Source organism: Gobio gobio (genome assembly GCF_949357685.1).
Source record: "Gobio gobio genome assembly, chromosome: 1".
Classification (NCBI taxonomy): domain Eukaryota; kingdom Metazoa; phylum Chordata; class Actinopteri; order Cypriniformes; family Gobionidae; genus Gobio; species Gobio gobio.
In genome coordinates, this window is record NC_137097.1 from 77,926,579 (window position 1) to 77,943,425 (window position 16,847).

General features: G+C 40.6%; 1 protein-coding gene across 1 annotated transcript; it reads right to left on the minus strand.

Annotated features, from left to right (window-relative positions):
- Window positions 1-771: 771 nt before the first annotated feature.
- LOC307123179 (alpha-2-macroglobulin-like) lies at window positions 772-13,957 on the minus strand (the record flags this gene model as incomplete). Its single annotated transcript, XM_079811610.1, has 34 exons — window positions 772-812; window positions 894-999; window positions 1,082-1,165; window positions 1,249-1,330; window positions 1,534-1,655; window positions 1,732-1,953; window positions 2,024-2,208; window positions 2,285-2,447; window positions 2,519-2,593; window positions 2,712-2,868; window positions 2,950-3,025; window positions 3,141-3,317; window positions 3,406-3,489; window positions 3,585-3,636; window positions 3,714-3,835; window positions 4,164-4,287; window positions 4,367-4,592; window positions 4,679-4,826; window positions 5,371-5,464; window positions 6,459-6,584; window positions 6,787-6,936; window positions 7,000-7,212; window positions 7,294-7,521; window positions 7,611-7,778; window positions 7,847-7,956; window positions 8,041-8,161; window positions 8,239-8,353; window positions 8,441-8,525; window positions 8,599-8,764; window positions 8,878-8,898; window positions 12,471-12,523; window positions 12,642-12,798; window positions 12,862-13,048; window positions 13,875-13,957. The coding sequence occupies 34 exons, from the start codon at window positions 13,955-13,957 to the stop codon at window positions 772-774; spliced, it is 4,323 nt and encodes a 1,440-aa protein (XP_079667736.1).
- Between the last annotated feature and the right edge of the window lie 2,890 nt (window positions 13,958-16,847).

A 16,847-nucleotide genomic window follows, 5' to 3' on the forward strand; every position in this document is an offset into this window, starting at 1 on the left:
TGGATTTGGCCGACCCAAATTGAAAAGCTTCCCATACCCACACACAGTGGTCTCTAAATGCACAATTTGTCTCATTTTAAAAGAAAAGCCTTTGAAGTTTCATAAAACTGCTAAAAGTGATAAACAAGTATGTTGTCTAAGCTGTAATGATACTGTATTTATAAAAGCTGGAGAAAAGGTTTCACATACAAGGCTTAAATCTAGTCCTAGACCAAAAAAATTGAGCAGTGTTAACTGAAAGCAACTTGTAATAACATTAAGTCAGTGCCATTGTTTTGTCTTAAGATGCACACCAGTAATTTTAATTTTCCCCTCTAAAGGCACGTTTATAAAAGCTACTTAAAATGTCCTTTGAACTAACACCTAATCCTGGCTTAATCTTGAGCCCTGTGTCAAACCAGGCCATATTTTTCCCCATGTAATCCTGAACACTTGATTATATTTCTCAGGCGTTTCATCAGGGTTGGAGCTAAACACTCCAGGAGCAGGGTTGGACACTACTATAAAATGAGCCATGAAAAATTGTAACAGACAATGTTAAATGCAATTATATAATTAAAGTAAACAGATTGAAAAAGGGGACCCAGAGGCCAGGAGGGCCTAACTCCACACACATGAGCCAAGTGACTCAGGTAGTCACAGGACAAACAGAAACGAGAACACGACAACTTCCTGATTCAAACAAGCTTCACAAAAGGAGGCAACAAATGACTGATTGTATAAAAGCTGTTTTATTCAAGTCATGCATCTTACAGCCAGTACCGAATCAAATCATGGACAGGGTGACGTGTAGGTGGTCTCAAACGCATCACCTGAAAGAGGAACAGGAAGTGAGCGGCATTAAGTTCAGTTAATGCAGCCAGAACAAAGCATGATTAGGGATGAAAGCGTACTTGTCTGATAGTAATCATAAATGTTGATGATCGCTGGCTTGAGATTTTTCACTGCAAGAACCTGTTTTAGCTGGAGTGTGTAACTCATGGGGACACCTTTGGGAACCTGCGAGACAAAAAAGATGAACAGCAGCACAAACAGTACTCGAGAAGATGGAAGCTAATGAATATACCCAGCGTATGGTCACCTCTTTCAGATACACTAGGACACGATCCTCTTTAGAATCAACTCGCACCACTAGTGGGGCAAACGATTGGGGTGGAGATCCAAGCTGGGGGGGAAGAGACCAATGTTTAGACACAATTTCGTCTGAAGGAGCTTCAAGCATCTTGGGACTAAATCATACACACGAACCAGTGACGTATCTGCCGTGAAACCTGACAGGAGTTTAAGGTCCACAATAACCATGTTAGTGCTTGCTTTTGTACCATTGTATCTGAATGTGTGATGGGGAGAAAAAAAAATAAGTTAGTCAACAGGATCTAGGACAGATTCGTTTGGCAAGACTCACCATTTTACCCTTTTAGGGGAAACAAAACAGCATATGCTGGGTAGGTATGTTTTGAAGCCATGCATACAGTATGCTAGTTCTCAACAGGGTAGCTGGTTTCAGGAAACAAAGCCAAAAGCCATACTTACTTCACTGTGAAGTTCAACATGAGATTGGCTCCAAGCGGTCTGCAGTCACCAGTCACTGTTGCTTCGACACTCAGTGTCCTGGTGACTTTAACGGGTGTCGGGATGTTGTAGAAACATGCAACCTACAGTATGAGCGCAGAGCAAATGAAGCAGTTAGATTTGGATCTGCAAAGAAACCGAGGAGGTGAAGATACAGACCTGCACAGACACACAAGTGGATCCTGACGCTTTAACACTATATTTGCCAGGAATGTTCTTCAGAGGCTTCTCCTGATACAGCAGGCTATTGTCCCGATTCACGGTGAAGCTATAAGAGTCTCCTCCTACCGCTGAGGACTGTACGTTAACAGTGCTGGAGCCGTCCAAGCTGAAGACTTGAGCAGCGTACACAGACAGGGCATGAAGAGCCACCACTGTGTCCTGAAAACAAGCACCAGATTAAAAACTCCACTCATGAATGATTGTGCTCATGTTTGGTAGTCAGAGGCACCTGGGTGGAGGAGAAGCCTCCATAGGGATTTTGTTGGGTCACCAGCCAGTTGACAATGCGGTCAGCATAGCCCAGAGTAGCCGTCGTAAGAGGCCGTTCAGTGAGAACCACTAGCAGCATGTAAGCGCTGATCTCCACCGACAGAGTATCACCAGATGTCGTCTGAGACCAATGGAGTTTATTGCCTGAAGAGATGAGAGATTGAGTGTGAGTGGATGCCAAAGAACCTGGTGAAAAAAGAAACAAGCTGGTAAATCTTACCATCAGAAATGGCAAGGTTGTTCAAGGCAGTTAAAAGCTGTGATCGAGTGGTGGTGTCTCCAGTTAGACTGAAGGTGTAGGCCAGTAGAGCCATGGCGTAAGTGTTTCCCAGGTTCCCAACAACAGGTCTCAAGCATGACAGAGCCTTGGTTATGACAGGATCCTGTAAGCAAAGCAGATATTAGACAACAGCCAGAACAGCAAGGAGCTCATACAACTACTGAAAAGGTTTACTGTATTGGGGACGCCTAGTTCATGCAGTGCTGCAACAATGTAGGCAGTCATAGTGATGTTGTCACCAACTCCACCCTAAAACACACCATATGGATTATTATACATACATATATATATATATATATATATATATATATATATATATATATCTCTTTGAGAGTTTATGGGTTATGGTCCATTTGATAACATGTACCTTCATGTCATTGTGGTACAAAGTTCCCTGTTGCATAAAACAGCCATTTGAACCCTGCTGGCTTATTAGCCAGTCCTTTCCACTCTTGAGGACAGTTGGATCAATGAAGACGAAACGCGTTGCTAAACCAAAAGACCTCATGACAAAGGCAGTCAACCTGGCCATGGAGGAAGTTGTTAAAAACAGCAACTTAAAAACCACTGGTGACAAAGGTTACACAAGACAGTGTGAAACTCACCATGTATTGGATGCATCATAGCCAAAAGTGCTGTATGAACCATCACTGTGCCTGTAGTTCAGTTGTCCTTGGTATCCTGTTCAAGTCAAATCACATTGTGTTATTAGAGAGTCTTAACCCCTTCAAATGGGAAGCGCAGGACTTGAAGTCCTTTAGATTTATTCTCCAACACTCAATCTGCACATCCATACCGCTTTTAAGGTAGCCTGTGGCGGTCTCTCGAATGGCTGTGGTGAGTTGCCCCGTGGCTTGCAGGTACAGCAGGATGTAGATATTGGGAGCAAGCACAATCATATTCTGTTCTCCACAGCCATACGGCATCTGTAACAACCTATTTAGATTCTTCAGTGCACGACCCATTATATCCCCTACAAGAGGACAAGCATAAAACCCACATCAGAAATAGTTATTCTGCCAAACATCATGCATCACTTTCTACTCAATTAAATACTTTACCAAGGACTGAAACGGAGCATCTGGTAGATCCCTGAACCACATTTGTTGGAAACATCAGAGTCACATCTTCAGAAAGAACACTTCCTGCAAACCAAACAGAATGGATCAGTATTGAGCACTAGGCTAATGTTTGTCTATACAGGGAGAACATGTTTGGGAATCATTGAGTGAAAACAAACCCTTTGGACACAGTAACCAACTCTGGGTGGTTGTCCTTTCAACTCCTTCAGGCTTTAAAAATAAAACACCACATCAGTAAAGCAGAATGAGCTCCATGATCAAACTCCAGAAGGCTGGTTAACACTTACCAGGACAAGTAGATTTCGAGTGACAATGTCAACGCGTCCTCTCGTCGGCACGGTCACGGCCTGAGTGCCACATAGAGTCTGGGATGCCTCAGCTGAAGCGCTGACAGTCACATTGACAGCTCCTGTGGTGAGACAGGAAATGAGCCACACTTCATATACTCCAAAATGTTAAGTGACATGAAGGTCAAGTATGGTAACCAATACTCTGGATACGTCCTCTGCATTTAACCAATCTAAGTTAGTGCACACATTAAGAGTAGTGAACACTGCAAACTGTGGAGACATCCGGAGCAGTGGGCAGCCATTTTTCTGTGATGCCCAGGAAGCAATTTGGGGTTGCTCAAGGGCACCCCAGTTTACTGCTGGTATTGAGAATAGAACCTGCAACATTCGATTACCAGTCTGACTGTAACCATTAGGCCACGACAGAGGGACAAGTCCAAAACTAACCGAGAACAGAAGCAGAGAGAATCCATTTGAAGGTCTTTCTCCCATTGGCACAAAGACAGGCAGAATATGGATCAGTATAAGGTATAAGAATGAAGTTCGTGGATAAAGCTGGAGTCACTTTGACCTGCCAATGAAAAAGCAGATTGAGCAAAGACACAACCTTCTCTATGCAGATTCATTAAAAGAAATAAACCAAGACAGACCATGATGCAGTTGGGCAGATAGCTGAAGACAGTGGCCTTCAGATCAAACGACTCCCCACGGACGATGGAGTACGGCAGAGAGAGCTCCAGGAAGAAGGGCTGGAAGACCGTCAGCAGAGCAGGAGGAGCCAGACCGAAACCTTTGGAGGACAGGCAGAACGCCTCCGTCTCCCATGTGGTGATGGTGTCAGGAACAGTGAGAGGAACTTGTGTGGATCCAGTGGCTCTGAAGGAGAGCAGAAATAGAAATATGGGGAACAGAAGTAAAAACTGTGGGCAAGTAGCTTTAGATGGAACAGATGTTTTACTAACCCCACTTGAACAAGTTGCCAGATCCACGTTTCTGGAAAGTAAGTCCTGACAGTCACGTCAAAAGAGGAAGCATCACTTCCTGCACTTACTGCTACTGGAGCAGGAACCCGCTCTTGTTTCGCAATTGCTAGAGGCCGACCAAAAACCACTGAAACGGAGACAAGCCATTATTATGAAGATAGCAACAACCAATTGAGGTTTGTCCACTTATCAATTTTATACAAATAAGGTTTATGCACATTGGGTCTTAGTGAATGGGACCCATTGTGAGACCCAACAAAAAAACAAAACAAACCACATACACGTCTGCTGCACGTATCAGAATTAATCTTTGATCACACTTCGTAACAGACCATTATGGGATAATAGCATTACAGATACAGGGGGAACAATGGGTTACAAATGTAACTTGTCAGTTTTCACAAATTTGTTGCATCGTATACATGCACATTACGTGTTCAGTTGATAGAGATGTGTAGATAAGCTCTAACATCACCCGAATCTGCAGTTAAAAATAAATGCACCCGCACCTATGATTTTCTGATTTAGACATCCACACCAGGGGCGGTATTCACAAAACATAAGGCTAAAAAGGTAGCTCCTAACTTGCTGATTTAGAATAAACTCCTAAAATTAGGACTGAAGAAAAACGAGTAGTCATATGGCAATTTATAGATCAAGAACAGACATACCATCACGGAAGTTGCGATAGTAATTCAGGTTTCTGTATATCAGGCATTGAGGTTCTCGGACAGGCAGATTTGTTGCGATCTTCAACCCCACACTCTGTCAGAGTAACAAATCAAAATACAAGTCACATTCGAAATGGAACATGTTTAAATGCACATCAGCTCAGGTCACTAAAATAACCTGTTGTCCCAGTTTACATGCAATCCTATCCAAAAAGCAGTTTACAAGACAGTGTTAATAAATCAGGTTACATCTTTCACATCAACAGCATCTACTTTGAATCTCTCTTTACCCAAGATATGATGTGTTCTTATCTCGTTCAGCCAGAGTTTGCAATACATTTTCTCTTCCCTTACTGAGACGCTCACTTTGTCTGGATGCACTTAAGGACACTTTCCGGTCACATACACTGTGGGCATGGAACACCTGAATAATTTTTGGAGGGGTATCCCAGGAACACATCCTTAAGTGCATCCAGACAAAGTGAGTGGAAGAGACAAAATCTGTCTCTTTACCCAAGAGACATGTTCTCATCTCCTTTAGCCAAAGTAGATGCCGTTGATGTGAATTGTGTTTTGATGTCACAACCTCCAAACTCGGTGTGGCCTTCATATTAGCTCAAGAACAGTGTAGAGAGCTTCATGGAATGGGTTTCCATGGCAGAGAACGGCTCATCCAAGCCTTACATCAAGTGCAAATTGTGCAAAGTGTGAGATGCAGTGGTTTTTCAGGGGTTGGCCTTGGCCCCTAAGTTCCAGTAAAAATAACTCTTAATGCTTTAGCATACCAACACATTTTGGACAAACTCTTATCAATATAGTATAGCAGACATGCACACTTTAATAAGGAGACAAGAATTTGTTTACATGCTGGGCAAAAAAAAAAAAAAGATACAGGGTCAAATCTAGCAGTGGTTGATCGGTTTATGCCAACCCCAAATCCGATAAAGGAAAAAGGGGTACCCCAAATCCGATAAAGGAAAAAGGGGTTAATTTACATGACCACCCCCCCCCCACACACACACACATCTGCTTAAGAAAATGCATGTAACCACACTGAGTATTGACTGACATTACAAATTATTTTCTACCTTGAAGGTTTGGTAGACATTGTCTGTAGGAACAGCTCGATGGAGTCGAACTCTCACACACTCCTGTTCATCCTCAACTTCATATGGATAATCTGATAGTGATCGCATTGGAAGCAAGTTGAACACCTGAGAACATTTCAGGGGTGTGGGGGAGAAGTCAAGTGCCTGGAGTAGCTGTTTGAATACATCCACCTTGTGGCTTTCCCTTTAAGTGCTAAACTATTTAAGTACAAAACTATAAAGTTAAAATGGACAAAGGGTTTTAGGATAAGAGGATTATACTTAAGCCCACATAAACAAGGCATGTCAGCAATGGATTAATTCATACCACTTCAGCACTCAGGCGTCTTCCTGGCTCCAAGATCCGGACACTCTGATCTACAGCACTGATGCCACACAGAGATCCTGCTTGAGCAGAGACAGTCAGAACATTTGCCTCAGCAGGAACGGCCGTAGCAGGAGAGAACTGTAGAGAAACCTGGAACAAGAATACTGTAAGACACTCCCCACTTGAAGCAAAAATTGCTATTGCACATCATACCTTGTTTCGGAAACACATTTCAGTGTCAAACGACATACTAGCTGCAACTACATTGTCACTGGGCAGAACACAGTAGACCAGAATCTGCACTGCTGGAGCCATAGTGATACTGACAGACAGTTGGAACGACACAGAGCCACTCGTGACTGTATCAGAAGCCCTTGCTCGGACTCTCTGAAATCCATGAAGGATAATCACTCCTTTGGACATAATCTGAAAAGACAGAATGATGTCAGACAGACCACCACAGAAATCATAACAGCAAAGACTACTACAACACCAGTGTCCACTCACCATATAGATGATGTCAGTGCTGTAACCACCAGTCTCTCCAACAAAAGAATACTTCACGGTCACTGGAACCACAGCGCCACATTTGAGCGGCTGCTCGAGCTTCACTATAGTCAGTTCACTAAATGACGGGCTGTCAGGAGAAGCAAGTTGGAGAAGCTGAACTTGTCTTGTTTCTGTAGTGAAGTATGGTGATTTGTAACCATAAAAAACCTCAGGAGTCGCACTTGCCTGGGGAACAATGAACGGAATGGGTTTCTTGAATTATTTTTTTTTACTATGACAAGACTACAAAAAAAAAAACTAAATTAAACTCATACCGCCAGATTGAGATCAGCTTTAGGAAAACCAGCAGTGTTGAGGAAGAACGTCGCCAGTCCGTTCTGGTTTGTGGTCAGATTCAGCAGAAGTTTGTTGGGCCAGCCGACATCCAGGAGATACACCACTTTGTTCGGGATTGGGGTCCCATCGAAATTAGACGCATTGATCTGTCAGGAAAGAAGGTTTAGGAAATAACTAGAGTGAAGGCTTCTGTAACAAACTAACTTTCACTTGCCTTTCCATTAATCATTGATCCAGGTTCAAAATAATCCGGGAGGTCCACAAACATGACTTTGCCGACTTCAAATGTAATGGACACGGTTGCAGATTTTGACATAAGCAAGTCTGGGAAACAAACCCAAACATGAGCACAAAATATACAAATTCCTCCAAGCATGCGCGGTTGGTTCAGATCAAACAATAGCTCACCCGTTCCCTCCTCAGTGACATTCACATTTAGAAGAAAAGCATCTTGCAGATTCATCTCAAATTTTGTACTGAAAAAAAATGCTGTATTGACAGTAAAGGAGGCACAGCCCGTGGTATTCATCTGGTAGCAGAAAACATATTTCATGAAGTCAACATGCAGAAGAAAGAAAACACCTGCACTGTATAGCAGTCACAGACCTTCACGGTTTGATCCAGGCACAGACGAGTGACCTCAGGAACCAAAATGTATGGAAACGGATAACGACACACTTCCACCAACGCTTGACCAGGTACAGGTTGCCCATAGGTGTATCTAGGAAATGTTGTAAGGAAGGAGCTAAAGAATTGACCCACCACAAGACAGACAATACAGCATCAAGAAAATAAAAGCTTCACCCACTTGGCACAAGCCTCAACTTTCAGTCCCACAGCTCCAACGCTGTACGTCTGCGGTGCGTTTATGGTCACGTCAAACTTGGGCAAAACTAAACCAGAAAAAGCAGCTTTAAATTAGGGCCTCATATCTTCTGTTGTACTTTTGCACTCAAACTGACTTACCATATTTTTTCACCTCAAAAACTTGGGAGATCACTCGGTCTCCAATAAAAGCCTTTAGTGTGTACATCCCTATTTGAGCCTCTGGGTTTAAAGTGTGTGAAAGCTGCAAGATCATCCCTGTTGAGGAAACGTTTGTCCACTGACCAATCCGGTTATTTTTATTGTCCTATTAAAACAATGGATCAAATCAATAAATTAGCAAACCTAAATGTGAGAAGCTCAAAAGACAACATCCAGAAATCAGAATCATACAAGACTTGCACTGGACCAAATACTCACCTCCACCACCACAAGACCGTACTGCAAGACAGACAAAGTAATATTAGACAGTGACTCAAATACTAGGGTGATTGATTAATTAATGTGGCGGTTAATCTAAAAAAGAAAAATTTGGCTGAGAAATAACCCCCAAAAGATTTAAAGTCATTGTGTTAAATGAGAAACGCACATAGATAACTGAGATTACAAAAAGTAGCTTTAGAAAAAAATTTGATTCAACAGAATTTATTACACAAACTTTGGCTTCAATGGCCAGGAGGGCGAGTAAAGACTCTTGATTTTAAAAAACCCAAGTGATACTCTAATTAAGAAATTAAAACTTCCAGTAAGTGTCTAAATTAGTTGTCATTGGCTGCATCTGAAAACATAGGCAGCTGCCTTATCAGACAATGATTTGTAAGGCTGCATTTGTGCATGAAGGCACCTCAGAAGTCTCTCCGAAATCAGTTTCCTAAGTCAGTGCAACCATTTAATGATCTACAGCAAAATGGAGAACTTTGACATCAGAAGTGGAAAATGTTAGTCAAAAAGTAGGGGAGAGCGGGGCACAACCTAACCCTTTTTGACTTTCTCAGTTTGTGAAAATCCACTTGGGGTTCAGAGTATTTATTGTTTCCCACATTAATTGCACGCATGTCTAGTACAATTATGTGGTTGTTTCATTAATACAGTATATACTTTTCTCTTGGTTTACCCCAAAAGAATGGAAGTGAAATATGACATGCCCCATAGGTGGGGTACATTGGAACATGTGGTGGGGCACAATGTAACATGACCAAATAACAGCTTAAAATGTTACCTGATTTAAAAATATACAAGACAAACTAAAATATTTTGTCAACAAAATAAAGTTAATAATTGTTTTAAATAAAATGATGGCATTTTTTAATCATTAAAAATATAAGCTTTTGAGTTTGACTACAAACACGTCGCTAAATACAGCATAGTTCAAAACATAATCATTTCTGAACATTAACTCTCATTATTCATCCTTTTCTCATGGTTTCTCAAAATAATTCATAAAAGTATAGAATATAATGGCATATTTCTAATAGGGGCTCATAGTAACCCCACCAGTGCTACAACGCACCCCATCTGCACAACTGGGATTTAAACCGTGGCTCGTGTCTTCTGCTGGTTAGATCAGCATTAAAGAATGATCTAAACTGTTAAATAGCAGATATAAGATTAAAATAATGTTGTCTTATTTTAAATAAACACAAAACAGATGAAAACTAAAATTAAGTAAGAAGTTTACTTTTGCTATGGTTAAATACATGTTCAGTGATATCTTCCAGAGATTTTTTTATTCTGGCGCCATTTTTTCTCTAAATAATGTTGATATGGCAACTAGTAAATACACTAAGTTTCATCATTCTGGCATGTGTGGAAAGGGTTAAAACATGCGCGTTACAACTAACCCCGCGTTAGGTTGTGCCCCGCGCTCCCCTACATTTACGCAAACTGCCCAATAAATGCAACTTTCAGAAGCCATCTTTTTTCCTAGCTCAACTGTCACAGAATTAAAAGCACAGGATTGTGGGATAAAGGCAGCGAAGGATACATGCTGCCTTCAAAACTCAGTCAGATGAAGGCATCTCAGGAGACAGGAAGTGAAGCTAACATTAGATTCAGGCATGCCTTGATGCCTTTCTACCTTGAAATGTGTCCTCCGAAAGCAGCATTTTCCAGGTTTCGGACACAGCCATTGAGTCATTCATTCGAATCGTTGATGGCGGATTCATTCAGGAATTAAGTAAATGGCTCTTTATGAATGAGTCATTGAATCATTGGTTCACCAGATTCATTCAAAATGAGCACTCCTTCAGAAACAAGACACTCGGACACGTAGTTGTTCTGCTTAGGGGTGCACCGATCCGATATTAGGATCGGATATCGGCCGCGATACTGACAAAATAGCTGGATCGGGGATCGGAAAAATTAACAGATCCACAAGCCGATCCAGGTGTTTTTTTCCGTCGCAGCAGAACCTACGTCATTCGTCAGCTTCACGTGTGTCGCATGCTAGAAGGGAGCGAGCCAGAGAGTCGGCTGTGTGGAGGAGATATTTCACGCTTGCCACGCCAACTAGTTTGTCGCTGTTTCGAGGGTATTACTGCAAAGTCAGGGTCTTTCCTGCATTGACATTTTTTTGACGGCCAAAGCCTAATTTGATGAGTTATTGTGATTTACGAGTGATGTAGAACAGATGCTGCGCTTGTGACTGTGACAGAGAGACCGATCTGAGAGCTCCTCCCCCGCGCGCGCTCTCTGGGTCTTCAAAATAATCAGTGTTCGCTCTCATATTTCACATATTAATCCAAATCAAAAGCTCGGAAGACCGAAACCATGTTGCACGTGACACATTCGGACAATTTTGTCCTTGAATTATCACTGGGTGTGAATTGCGCTCAAAAAACATTGACTCTTCTCTGACCAGCTGACATAAAGCATACTTTCAATAAGCGGGAGACAAATTATATCCAGTTATGAAGCGTTTTCTGTGTGTTGACATCTTTCGCGATGTTCTAACAGACGGGATTCGCACACAACGCGTCTGCTAATGTCCGATTCGTGACCTAATGACTCCTTTGAACCGAATCATTTTAACGACTGGCCAGAACTACTGATCTGTCCAACACTGAACTCATGAACTCAGTTTATTAATTTACTCAGAACGCAACTGAAATGAGAACACAAGTGTGCTTACCCAATTTAGCAAGAGTGGGTAGTAAGAAGTATTTTTAATTATCAACAGTATTTCATCTTATTTCTGTTGACAATGTGTAGTAAAATAAATAGGCCTAGCCTACAATCATTTAATCTGGAGTGAGGTGAAACCAGAACAAAGTTGTTATTAGCTAGCTGAAAATTTTTATTAAATTGCATATGGCAGAAAATTAGACTATTTGTTAATTTGTAATGCTACTTTTTAATATTGATATGATTATATACCAAAACAATTATCTGTAGTGTAAAAAATGTTTGGTAACTGTCAGATTACTATTGTATGTTTGACCAATACACTGTTTTGTTTCCACTGCTACATTTTATTTATTTAAAGAAGTTAGATTACATTCTATTTTAGATTTGAATGCACAATTGTTTTTTTAAATAAATAAGAATAACACCTTACATACATCTGTTATTTTGTCTTAGTTATGTTTAGTTAGTAAAGTCTGGTGCCTTTAGTCTCTTCAAGGAAGGTATAAGGTGGAAGATATACAGTTTATTATTAATTCAACAATATATCGGATCGGTATCGGGTATCGACAGATACACAAAGCCCAGGCATCGTATCGGGACTGAAAAAGTCGGATCGGTGCACCCCTAGTTCTGCTATGGCTTTATAGGTAACAAACAGACAATATTGTGTCTAAAATAGTACAAAAAGTTAATATTGTTTTATTAGTATTGAATAAAATCAGATACCTTGAATTTTAGGGACATTATACCTGCATTCTTTAGGTGTTGCCCTGCTTCATGTCAAATTAACTAGGTCTAGGGGGATTTAATTGTGCGCATCTGAACATGCACCCTTTTTTCAATTGGTTTGCAGCAAGAATGCTTCATGTCAAGAGATAAGACCTCACCATTTGCTCAAGAGGCACAAATTTGGCATCCATAGTAACAACTCTGAAATTCACTGCAAAGAAAAAAAGTCAATAAACGCTCACATCCATTATACTAGGCACTCGGAAATGAACTAGTGCAACAGACTTTATATACTCCTAATAGTGATCCAAGGGTCACTTGTAGCTCACCCGTTTGCCCTGGATTGTAGATGGGTTTGTCTGTTTGGATGAAGGTCAAAGGCAGGTAATGTTTGAACATGACCTTCCACTCTTTGGTCATGCTATAGACCCTCCCTTGAACTTCCACCTTAAGCTTCTGCACCGAGTCTCCATCTACTCGAGGAGCCTGTAGAGAAACGGGTTAACAGAGAAACGAGACAAAAGGTTTGCATGTAGCATGATAACAGACCTGGAAACTAAAGCAGCGGAACATGTCTGCAGAAGCAGATCGTTGCTGCATAAGTAGAGTCGTCATGTTTTTGTCATCAAGCAGAGAAATGGTCATTGTGAGACGCTCTTGGGGTTTCAGAAGAATTGCACACAATTTGGCGTTCGTGCCAGACTCAATCACAGCAGGGAATGTCACCAAGAAGAACCTATGGAAAGATAGTCAGGTCAGAACATGCACTGGGTGTAGGTGTTCATTCACAAAGAGTGGTTGCCATAGTCATGACAAGGAATACAAGAACAGACACGGCAAAGAACTGCTCCAGCTTTGAGATGCAAAATGGGTATTTTGTCGTTATTTTGACTATTCGTCTGTTAAAGCGTGATAAAACAAATGAGAATCACCTCTGTTATGTTATAATTATGGCAAGTCGTCTTGACTAATATGACTCATTTGACTTATAATTCAATTCTCACTACTTATTCTTGATATCAGGAATTCAATTTCTACTAGTAACAATGGCAAATTATGACACCAAGTATTACATTTTCACTAGTGACAACCGAATTGAGATCAAATGTTCATTTCTGATATCATGAATGTGATTGTTAGTTAGAAAGCCATTTTAGATATCTGAAACTATACTGATGTCAGAAACACATTTACAGATATCAAGAATTCACATTTCAACTAGTGACAATTGAATTCTTGATATCAGGAATTTATATTAGTAACAAAGTAATTGAGTGAACAAAATTAAGGTTTTCACTATGTGAGAACTGCATTTCTGGAGATGTGAAACTGGAATTAAGAAATCAATTCATGATATCAACAATTGAATTTAAATGGCAGCCTATGGTGAAATTTCACTAGTGAAAATTGATTTGCTGTTATCAAGAGTTCATATCATGTCAATGATTAGAAGTCAAAATGGCTTGCCATATATATAATACTTCTAGTTTCTAAATAACAAGCAGATGTTTGATGCCAAGGCCAAGAAAAAAAACATACTCTGCCATTATTAGACTACTTACGGTCCTGATTGCTGTCCATTAACAACAAAGAGGAAAAGACCTAGAAAGAGCCCTGCCCAAACACAAATCTCCTTCACAGCCATCACGAGTAATCATCCAAGTCCAGAAGTCAAACAAGCATCTCTTTTAGAAACCCTACAGAACTTCTGCTACAATAACATTATTTACTGCCTGACAATTTCTCTCAATCAGTCCATCCTGATGGTGGCTATATTTAAACGCTCTTAATAATTAGGTTCATTGGTTCATTGATTAATCTCCCAGGTGAAATTAATTGTGTTTTCAGTGATGAGGGAAAAGTTGAGGGGAATAGGGGTGCAGGAGTTAACGTTAAATGGGTTACTGAGCACAAAAGAAAGGGTACAGGGGCCTGTTTCAGAAAGGAGGTTCAACCAACTCTGAGTTTAAAGCTGAACTCTGAGTTGACTTACTCTGAGATGGGAAACTCTGAGTTTTGGGTTTCAGAACAGCTGAATTGAGGTAGTTCATTCAACTCTAGCTGTGTCCCAATTCGGGGGCTGCATCCTTAAAAGGCCGCATTTGAAGGCCGATTGCGTCACCGTAGCGCGACGAAGGCTGTCTCAATTCGAAGGGGCCTTCAAATGCAGCCTGCCGTCCGTGTTGCCAAGTCCCCGTTTTTTCATCCGAATTAGGCTCCTATTTCAGTTGTTGCCGCGGGTGAAAAATTATTTCCGCGGGTTTGTTTCTACCCCTTAAGTACGATTTCGCCGCTCCAACACCCCCAAACGTACAACTGCAGAGGATAATTCGGCCGCTCGATGGAGAAAATCGCATTGGGAGTTTTGGACTACTTTTGTTGCAGAGACCTGGCAACCCTACCCACCGTCCGTCTCCCCGGCCGCGAAGGATAGAACCAACCAGAACAAGTGGATCCTGTGCAGGGTATTCCTCTGCCCATCCCGCGGCCGAGGAAAACTTATACATGTAAGTAGCCTATCGTGTTTTAATTTACTAAAATAACCAACGAAACGTTTTAAAAGCCGGTGGTCTTTATTTCTGTGTTACCACGGCACAGCTTTATTCGTTAGGTGATCTGATGTAATATTTCGTTTTGTTTTATGGATCAAGTTACTTTTAGCAGCTTTATTAAAATGAGGGCAGCAAATGAGTATTTATTTACCAGGCCGGAAAAATCGAGAATATAGAATTTGAGCATCTATAAATAAGATTTCTGGAGTATTGTGTATGTTTGTAGGCTACTGATGTATCATATTTGTTAATTTTCTTAAGATTGCACCCCTGCCTTGCAGGTAAAAAAAAATAAACTTATTACAACTTAAAAAATAAATAAAAAGTATGCAAGTTAATAGACACATCTTTAATGTATTGTGCTGTTGTGTTTGTTGTTGACAGACATGTTTATTTTCTCTGCTTTAGGATTGAAAGTGTCCTGGGACAGGTGAGGGAGTGGGACACTTGGCCATGGTTTGTCTTCATGATTGAGGTGTTGGGACAGTCCCACTGTCCTCATTGGCTCCATCATCCCTGAGGACACACCAGGGCCAAGTTCAGCAGTGGATGACCAAGATGAGGAGCAACTCCAGCCAAGAGGAGACGAGAAGAGAGGATGAGCTGATGGAGATACTGAGAGAGGACAGGAAGTTTCAGCGAGAGACAGAGGAGAGCAGGGAGAGAATGGACTGATTGTTTTCTCTTCTTGAGAGATAGTTGAGAACTAAAATTTTGGTTTTGTAAATTAAAATGTGTAAATGAAATATTACCGTTCTACACATTATTTTTGTTATGCAAGTTATAATTTGTAAATAAAATAAATAATTCTGTACATTTATTTTTGTCATGTCAATTAATTTGTAAATGAAAAAATAAATTGTTCTATACATTTTTATTTACAGTACTTTTTACAACTATTTACATAAGTTACGTTTAAGATTAGAAAAACTAAATACATTTTAAAATGAACAGTACATAAAACAGATGGAAGAAAATGTTTTAATGTAGTCTTTTATTGAGCTGGGCTTTATTGACCCTGGTGAAGCCTCTGTCAGCGGGACATCATCTGGATCAGGGCATATTTCCACTGTCTACCAACAGGTTTGCAGTGCTGACTTATTTGACGGCTGCCATGTTGCTAAGATGTTTTCAGAAAGAGAGAAAGAATAAATTAAATTAACTCACATTCTCAAATCAAACAATAAAATATTTTAACATGCATAACTTTTCTATGAGCTGAACTCCAACGGTGCCTATCCCTGATCTATAAGACTTATTTCTAGTGTATTTTATTTTTAGATTCTTTTTTAAACGATAACTAATATCAAAATGTAATATCCATGTGTAAAAATTCAGTTTTTCATAAAACCCACAATATTTGCCTCTGAGATGAAGTTGAATAAAAATCTGAGGTAGCCTACTTCACAATTTTACTCAAATACAGAGTAAATGTATTTCGTTACATTATTTGTACTATTTAGCAACTGTTGACAGCTGCCATTGAAGAGAACTGAAATGAACATTTATACTTGACTTTAAAGTTATATTCAACTGCCTAAAAACAAAACAACTAAAGATGTTTACCTCAGCCCATTTATGCACATAATAAAGAGGATAAACTATATAAAATCGTATGTTGGTAACATATTAGTCAACATTTTATTTTTATCAGTAGATACATTAGATTACTGGAGTAAATTGAAACCCAATACTTGCATTTAAAAGTGTAATCTGGCAATTTCTCTTCAAAAATCTGACGTCGCGGCGCGCAATGAATTCTGGGGTAGGCAAGGCTGCTAAGCATCCATCCGAGTATCCTTCATTTCATGGGAAAAGAAGGACGCATTTGCAGGCCGTATTTTGAAGGAGCCTTCGAAGGACCTACGAATTGGGACAGTCTTCGTCGCGCCGCGGTGACGCAATCCGCTATACCTTCCACTGTAAACAAGTCTCGGTGCGTCCTTTGAAGGCTGCGTCGGCCGCGCACTTCAAAGGACACGG